Here is a 9,025-nt window from a genome sequence, read left to right as displayed (position 1 = left end):
AAATGTGAAGTTCTGTTTGGATATTGATTCTGCCAGCCCAGTTTCCTCTGATGTAGATAATGTCATATTTTCATAAAATTGGGGGGAGAATTTCTATTTCAAAAAGTCTGCATACATACACCCACACACACAGTGATTCAAAAATCTACACAATGATATGTTAGCTGTAATTATCTAAGTGATGTGATTATGGATGGTTTTTATTTTCTTCCATTTGCTTCTCTATTTTTTCAAAATTTCAACAATGGAAGCACATTACTAATATGAAAAAATATGGTTAAAAAAACTTATTAAGCACTACCCACAAAACATATGAAACAAAAACAGTGTGAGAGGAAGCTCTCAGACATTCACACCTAAATGTGAACTCATTCAAATTTCTAATGCTGAAGGGAATAAAACAGATACTTACAAATTCAAAAATTGAAGATCAGGGTAACTGGCTTAATTAAATTCAAATAGCTGTTAAGTGACCACACTAGGCACAGAGTACCCAACAGAAGGATCTGAATAGCCAAAAGGAAGCATGAAGCTGCTGGGCTCTATAAGAAAGGAGCAAAATAAGGGGCTGAATGCAGCCCAAAGCTGAGAATTCTGCCCCCACCTTCTTCAGAAGGTATGGAAAGCTATTACTTAATCTTGTCAGGACCTGCCCCACTTCCCTTGCTAATAGGAAAGCCAGCCTTTAGCAAGTGGACCCCTAAAATCTACCTCCACTCTGCTAGCATTTACCTACATGCTTTTCTTTTTCACTCACTTCCCTGAAACCCTTCAATGGCTGTCCAAAATAAGGCCTACAAAGCCTTCCAAGATAGGACTCTTGCCTTATTCTCATCACTGCTTTCCTCATAGCCAGCATCCCAGCAATGAGAGCTACTTACAGTTCACCATACTTAGATCTTGTTTTATTAGCTATTCTGTGCCCTTTTCTGGCCTTCCATTCCCACTTCCCTGCTTCTTCTAACTGACTTAATTCATGTTCAATCATCACATCCAAAAAGCTTTCTCTAAACTCCCACCCCCATTCCTGGGCTGGGCTAGGTGCCCTTGTGCAGAGCTCTCAAATTATTGCACTTAGTCACTGCCGTGGGCCTAAGTTTATGTGTCCACCTATTTCACTAGATTCTGAGCTCCTGAGGGCAGAGACTAGGCACACCTTACTCACCTTTGTACCCCAACCATAGTGCCTGGGACATTGTAGGTATACAACTTATTCTGACTAAATTACTAGTACTCATGCACATTTGTAGGAATGGAGCCCCTCTTTCATCTTCGGTATGAATCCAGAGCTCACAACTACTCAAATGCAGAGCTGAGACTTTCTCCCCTAGTCATAGTTATCTGGAACCCCATTTCCCATAATCAGAATTTCTCCCTTTCTTAATCTAGCACTGATTAAGGGCTTCACTGAAATCTGGCTCTTCTTGAAAACTTCTCCTCCTGCAACTTTCCCACGCATATGTTGCTCATTCCCTCACATCCCATGTACCCTGGTATCAGTGTCTTCTTTTCCTCAAAACCATTTCTGAACTATTACTCCTTCAGTATCATGTAAATGTCCTTGTCCCTTTGAAGATGTGTGACAATACCACCCTATACCCTTCCTCGTTCAGGTAATTTAACCTCCACCATTCACTGATAGTTTGGTACCTGGCTTAGTCTTCCTCTCCGTCCTCAGTCCTGGAGACTTCATTGTCCATGAAAACACCCACGCTAGCTTCTCTGCTCTTTGACCATCTCAAATGAAATGACCTCTACCCCAACAGGCCTACTAACAAACCCTGCACTTGTCTTGTCCCCAACTGCTCCACTCTTGAAATCTCAGAGAGCTCTCAGTGACCTTCAGTCCCTCGCCCCTTCTACATTCTCCCTATCAACCCCACCTCCACTTCAATCCCTAGGCAGTCTAGACTCCATAGACATTACTCCAGTCACTTTTGCCAAAGTCCTTAACATCTTCACCTTGTCATCCTTTCATCTCATAGAGCAAACCCCAATCCTGGATCAATCATCTCCCATCTCCATTCCTACAACAGAATATTGAGTACTACAGGACATCACTCAAGTACTCTAATTGCTGCCAGTACACATTGTTCCTAATCTCAACTGGACCCTCAAAGCTGCCCGTGACCCCCAGTTTGCCTAGTAAGCTCTCCATCTTTTTCTACAGTTGATACTCAGCATTTCTCCAGTCTCCTCAAATCTCCTAGCCTACTACTTTCCTCTTCACCTTCAGCAGACGATCATGAAAGAATACCACAGAAAAAAAGAGAAGACATCAGGCAGGCAATCTGTCATCTTTTTACCTTAACACCTGCAAATTCACCTACATGATAAACATACTTTCTTCCTGGCAAAATGTTAGAGATGTGCTTCAACCATCTATGATTAAAATCTCCAGTGTGTGCTTAAGCTCATCCTTCTGGGTCTTCATAGGAATCTTGCTCCATCATATATTCTCTTTCTCCCTCCTTTGACTCCTTCCCATATTAGTAGTTCATGCTCTAATTTCCCTCATCCTCCCCCAACACACATGTACAAAAAATTCTGTCATCTCCTGTCCTTTCTTTTACATCCAGCTTTAGCTTATTCTTCTCTACTTCACAGCCAAATTTCTGGAAGACATGTTTGCTGTCCCTAATTCTTTATCTCTCATTTTCTGCTGAACCCACTGCTAAATGGTTTCTACTTTCCATACTTTATTAATATGGTTGCTCCCCATGTCAAATGTCTTCTTTTTACCAAATCCAGTGGCCATCTCAGGTTCTTCTTCTGGTTCCCTGGAAAGCCTCACACTCCTGGGCTTTCTGCTGCCTTCTCACCTCTTCTTGATGATGATGGGATTCCCTTCCTCTGCTATGCAGTAAATACATTAGTCTGCCTCTGGGTTCCCTCCTTAGTCCTCTTTTCTTACTATACGTTCACTAGATAATCTCTTCCACTGCCTTAACTACAATTAACATTTTTAAAAATTATGTCCAAATCTTTACACCTCTACAACAGATCTCTCTCCTCCTTCAAACCTATAAATCCAACTGCCTACTGTTTATCTCTTCTTACATCTTTTATTATCTCATGGGCTATTCAATATTAAAATATATCTAATATTGAACTAATCATATCCCCCTTCCCTCCCCATGTAACTTTTCTTGTTCTTCCTCCTACTAGCTTATCTCAGTGACAAAAATCTGTTTCATTCTTCTGCATCTCTCTCATCTTCCAATTCAATCAAGCACTAAGTCCTAACAATTTTATTTCCCACAACTTTGGGGTGCCTGGCTGGTTCGGTTGGAGGAGCATGTGACTCTTGATCTTGGGGTCACTGAGTTTGAGCCCCACATTAGGTGTAGAGATTACTAAAAAAAATAAAATAAAAAACTAAACAAAAAAACTTTGGAATCTAACCATGTTTCTCATGTCACCACTGCTATTTAGCACAGTGGTTAAGAATGCTGGTTCAGAAGCTAGACTTCTCGGGGTTTAAATCCTCACTCCACTACCTATTATTCAGCTGTGATTCTGGACAAGTAGTAAGCTCTTAAATGCCTCAGTTATTATCAGTCAAAATATGTTACCTAACATTAGTGCAGACCACCATCACCTCTACCTTGGATTACTCCAACAGCAACTTAAGAGGTCTCCTGACCTCCAGTCTGGCCCTTCTCCAATCCAGTCTCTTCAGTGCAGCCAATAATCTTTTCTAAAACACAGATCTCATCATGTTACTCCTTACTTTAAATGTATTAATGGTTCACCACTGTCTTCAAGAGAATGTTTAAACTTAACAATGCACAGAAGGCCTTTAAGATCTGGTCCCTGTTAAATACTATCATTCTCTCTTATTCCTATCCTCTGCCTGTCATATGCAAACCATACTAAACTAATTGTAGGTCCTCAGACTTCCTATGGTATTCTTTGGCTCTGGGTATCTGCATATGCTGTTCTCCCTGCCTGCAAACCCTCTCCCTTCTAAACTCTTCTTCCCACCATACACATACTTGCTTAGATCAACAGATACTGTTGTTTAACTTCTTCTTTTGGGTATCACCACTTGTAAGCCTTTCTGACTCCAAGACTGGTTTGGTGCACCCCAACTGGGTCCTTAGCATTCCATACCTACCTATTTTACTCTTCAGATGTTAATCTCACTCATAATTGCTTGACTGTCTTTAGACTGTAAGTTCCTTGAGGATAGTGCTGTGCCTTGTGCACCACTATATCCCTAATGATTAACATAGTGATAGGCACACAGTAGACTTCAATCATTATCTGGTGAATAAATTATTGAGTGTACAGTGCTTGCACACCCTTTTAATGAACTATATATAGAATTTAAATGCTACACCTAACCAATCAAGTCACCAGTTTCTATAGCCCTTTAATGTAGAAAGGATTTCTTATTTTCTACTACGTATCCTATGGAAGGAATGACCTGAATACAAATACACTACATTTTGCAAAATGCAAGTTATCTTAAGTAAGACTAATTTGACTGTTTTGTTTTAGAAGAACCTGTAGAAGATTACATTGACAAAATTCTTAACGCACAGTGAAAAGAGACAATAAAAGGAGTTTTTTTATTCAAAGGTATAACTGGATAAGTAGATTTGTTTACAACCATTCTTGCGAAATACTTTTTAAAAAAATATGACCAACTTCTTTGCAAAGAGCAGACACATACCTCAACTATGATGACCTAATTTTTGGTGGATAATGTACATGATTAGGCAGAAATAGGCAAGCTCACACTGGTAGATTAACTATCAAATACTCAGTCAAAACTCCGTTTGTGGACCCCGCTTCTTGATCGATTTCTATTCCCACTTCGTCTTCTACCATCTTGTCGACTTCCTGACCGACTTCCCTGTCGACTCTGTCTACCTGACCGGCCACCAGATCGACCACCTGACCGGCCCGACCGGCCGGACCGGCCACTTGACCAGCCACTCCTCTGCCTGGAGTTAGAAGATGTGTTTCCATCATAATATTCTTCAATTTCGGGTAACTTGGCTGGCAATGAAAGTATCCAGTCTGAATCATGCCACTCTGCCTGTTGGGGGAATTTAGAGAATTAATATAAATGCAAAATGGAAACCATAAGCAAGCATATGAGTACAGAAAATTCTTTTTTAATATCCATCATCTATTAGCTAAAGGCCATCTATCCATTTAAATTCAAAGTATCTGAAACAAAACTGAAAACCAGAAAACAAAAACAAAAACATATTCAAAGCTCATTCATTAAAGTTCCTAAATTTTAGTGTTAGGAGAAACTCTCAGGCTCATTTTGAGACTCATAATTTCACACTCAGTTTATACATTCTAAAAGAGAGCACACTGGGGTGCCTGGGTGGCTCAGTCGGTTGAGCATCCGACTCTAGATTTTGGCTCAGGTCATCATCTCAGGGTTATGAGATCGAGCCCTGCATCAGGCTCTGCACTCAGTGGGGAGTCTGTTTGAAATTCTCTCTCCCTCTTCCTCTGCTCCTCCCCCCGACTCTCACACACTCCCTCTCAAATAAATATTTTTTAAAAATTAAAATTAAAAAATAAATAAGAGAGCACTGATTTCTTGGCACAAAACAAGCAGGCCACTAATAAGTAGTGCACTGCTTTCAGTGGTTATATTGACAGAAGCAAGAAGTGAGAGCTAATGATGGAGACTAAAAACCTGTTGAAAATATGGAGCCACTGGAAATAATTTGGTATCGGAGTAAAAAACTCAAGATTATGCAAATCAGCAGCTCATAAGAGCATCACCATGTTATATCCTGCTACATTTACTATTATTCATTGTGATCATGAGTTGTCAAGGAAAGTGAATATTAAAATACCCTGTTGAGGGGGCACCTGGGTGGCTCAGTTGGTTAAGCTACCGACTCTTGATTTCGGCTCAGGTCATGGTCTCAGGGTCGTGAGATCGAGCCCCGAGCTGGGCTCTGCACTCGACGGGAAGTCTGCTTGAGGATTCTCTCTCTCCCTCTTCCTCTGCCCCTCCCCCTGCTTGCACGCTCTAATAAATAAATAAATCTTTAAAAAAAAAAAAAAAGTCTCCCTAATAGTTAGGTATATGGAAATATTTATGGGTTGAAATGATAGAATACCTACAATCTGTTTCAAAAGAATACATACAACTCTTAAACCCCTTCATCTGTTTCACCCAAACTGCCACCCACCTCCCCTCTGGCAACTACTAGTTTGTCTCTGTATTTAAAAATCTATTTTTTTTGGCTCTTTTTTCCTTTGTTCATTTGTTTTGTTTCTTAAATTCCACGTATGAGTGAAGTCATATGGTATTTGTTTCTGTCTTAATCTTACTTTGTGTAAAATAAAAAATAAAAATTTATTTAAGCACACCAGGTGTCATATGGAAGTGTTGAATCACTGTGTTGTACACCTGAAACTAATGTAACACTGTATGTTAACTATACTGGAATTTTTAAGTTTATTTAAGCATTAAATAAAATATTGTTGTCACTTTCTCCTAGTATAATATGGAAGAGAAAGAGACAAAGCTGAGTTTGAAAAAAAAAAAAAAGCATACATACAGGAGAGTGGGAAAATGGATGGAAGTGACATGAAACCATAAACTGGCTATGAGCTGATCATTGTTGAAGCTGGGTGATGGGTACATGAATATTCATCATGCAATTCTGTTTTTTATATTTGAAATTATTCATAATAAAAATGTTTTAAATTATGATACAGACTAGGGCGCCTGGGTGGCTCAGTTGGTTAAGCGACTGCCTTCAGCTCAGGTCATGATCCTGGAGTCCCTGGATCGAGTCCCACATCGGGCTCCCTGCTTGGCAGGGAGTCTGCTTCTCCCTCTGACCCTCCCCCCTCTCATGTACTCGCTCTCTCTCATTCTCTCTCTCTCAAATAAATAAAATCTTTAAAAAAAAAAAAAATTATGATACAGACTAGATATATTACATTAAGGATCGTTAACTGATTTCGGCATAATAATGATATTGTCACTTTTTAAAAATTCCTATTTTTTTAGAGAAACACACTCAATTATTTAACAGATAAAATTTTAGAAATACCTGTAACCTTTCTGACTCAGTTGTGGGAACATCAAAGCAAACACCCTAAAAGCAAAATGAAAACATTTTTATTCAAATGCAGATGAGTTGATTTTTTACCAATACACTAATACTTGCTGGTAATTTTATAGTAGCTAAAAAAAAGGGAAAAGATAGGGTGTGTCCCATGAATGTTTGTAAGATTAAAAACAGCTAACATATAATAATGCATGACACAGGGTGGCTGCTTATTGTATTTTCTAAGTCTGAAAAGTAAACACAGTATCTAACAGGAATCTACTACTACTACTAAGAATGTAGAGTATTCTTCAGAAAAGTTCTTGTAGACACTGTAATGTTTAATGTATAAATTCCTTGAAAAATTTAGTGCCGAAAAGTTTGTTTCTATCCTGAAGAGCTGCAGTGTTTATCAGATAATAAGAATGGTATAACCCAAGATGTTTCTTTTTTGGACCTGGTTGCCAATAAATTGAAAGTTAATTTAATTCTCAAGTACGGCAACTAGTTTGGCTTAAGGATCTTGTTATATTTTTCCCTCCCCTCCACATTTTTTCTGAATGAGTATATTTGTCTCATACTTGCCACAAAACATTCTTGATGGTAACAGTAAACTTTGAGAGAAATGATTCTTTCTAATAAACAATCAAGATAATAAATTCTAGGCTAGAATAAGCCTATGTAGGAAAGTTAGATAAATAAATATCTTTTTTCAAACCATTAAAGAAACAGAGTCACTAAGATTAGAGATGGTTTTAACTTTGCTATTTCAAAAATGTATTAAAATACTAACTTACTTAATTATCCTCATTAACAACCAATAGAGGCCACTTAAAAGTCAATATTGAGTATTCTCTAAATAACAGAGTTGTTTAGCTATTGAAATCATAAGTTACTTAGTCACAGAATAAAACACCACACACAACCACACACAGTATGTATCCAAGAGCAGAAACTTGGATAACTTGGTTATTACACAAACTAAGCAGGATGACTTACAGCTTTCTAGAGGAATGGGTTATTTACATAACTCCCCAAATTTACAACGGGAAACAAACTATCACACAAGAAAACTGTGTTATTCATCTCATTAGACTTCAAAAAAAGAAAGAACAAAATCTGCTAGACATTTAGAGTTGACTGAAAAGCTTTTCCTTGTCTAGAAAAACCTACCATATTTCCTTTTAGGAGGCACATTCTGGTAATTTGGGATACAGCATTACTACTCAGCTTTCTGTTAAGTTCTTTCCATGCACAGCTGATATCCTGTATTTCTTCTGGGCTTTCCAAAGTCATGGTGACAAACCCCTTAAGAAATAAAAGTCACATTATCTTTGGAAAAAAAGCAGCAGCAGCAGGACAATGAAGTTCTAACTCTGCAGCCCTTCATGACGTCACTGTACATTTCTCATGAGCCATCAGTATAACATGGCTGCCAAAACAAGTAACTTTTTTTAAATAAAGATTTTATTTATTTATTTGATAGAGAGAGAGAGCAAGAAAGAGCACACAAGCAGGGGGAGCGGCAGGCAGAGGGAGAAACAGGCTCCCCACTGAGCAGGGAGCCCGATGCGGGGCTTGTTCCAAGAACCCCACGATCATGACCTGAGCCAAAGGCAGATGCTTAACCGACTGAGCCACCCAGGCATCCCAAAAATAACTTCTTTAAAACTATATTAATAGAAGACTAATGTTTACAGATCATTCTTCTTTGTATTTCTGTAAAGACTATATATTTAATTCTAACCAACATGCTTTAAGAGATAATTAAACTAGAGCACCAGAGAAAAGATAAAGTAGTGAAGAACTGAGGAAATGCTGAAAGAGTCAAAGTTAGCTTGGAGTGGAAAAACAAGAAGACATAGATCTCTTTAAACTTTTGAAGGACTATTGCATATCCAAAAATTACTTGTTCTGTAAAACTTCACTAGACAGCAAAAGGATCAACATGAAGAAGATACAGGAAGGGATTCATCTAA

General features: G+C 38.5%; 1 protein-coding gene across 2 annotated transcripts in view; it reads right to left on the bottom strand.

The window, feature by feature from the left end:
* Positions 1–3,462: 3,462 nt before the first annotated feature.
* DDX50 (DExD-box helicase 50) overlaps positions 3,463–9,025 on the bottom strand; it is a 38,364-nt gene continuing 32,801 nt past the window's right edge. Inside the window, exons 14-16 of one of the 2 annotated variants that reach the window (XM_032423761.1) lie at positions 8,220–8,354; positions 7,050–7,094; positions 3,463–5,050 (exon numbers count right to left, since the gene is read on the bottom strand). In XM_032423761.1, coding sequence (XP_032279652.1) covers positions 4,772–5,050; positions 7,050–7,094; positions 8,220–8,354 — 459 coding nt within the window. In that variant the 3' untranslated portion in view covers positions 3,463–4,771. The remainder of the gene's footprint in view (positions 5,051–7,049; positions 7,095–8,219; positions 8,355–9,025) is intronic. The other variant, XM_032423760.1, reaches the window with a different exon arrangement.

This window comes from Phoca vitulina, unplaced genomic scaffold, assembly GCF_004348235.1.
Source record: "Phoca vitulina isolate PV1807 unplaced genomic scaffold, GSC_HSeal_1.0 scaffold29, whole genome shotgun sequence".
In the NCBI taxonomy this organism is placed as follows: Eukaryota; Metazoa; Chordata; class Mammalia; order Carnivora; family Phocidae; genus Phoca; species Phoca vitulina.
The sequence above is the reverse complement of the archived record's forward strand: the minus strand, read 5'-3'. Positions and strand labels throughout refer to the sequence as shown.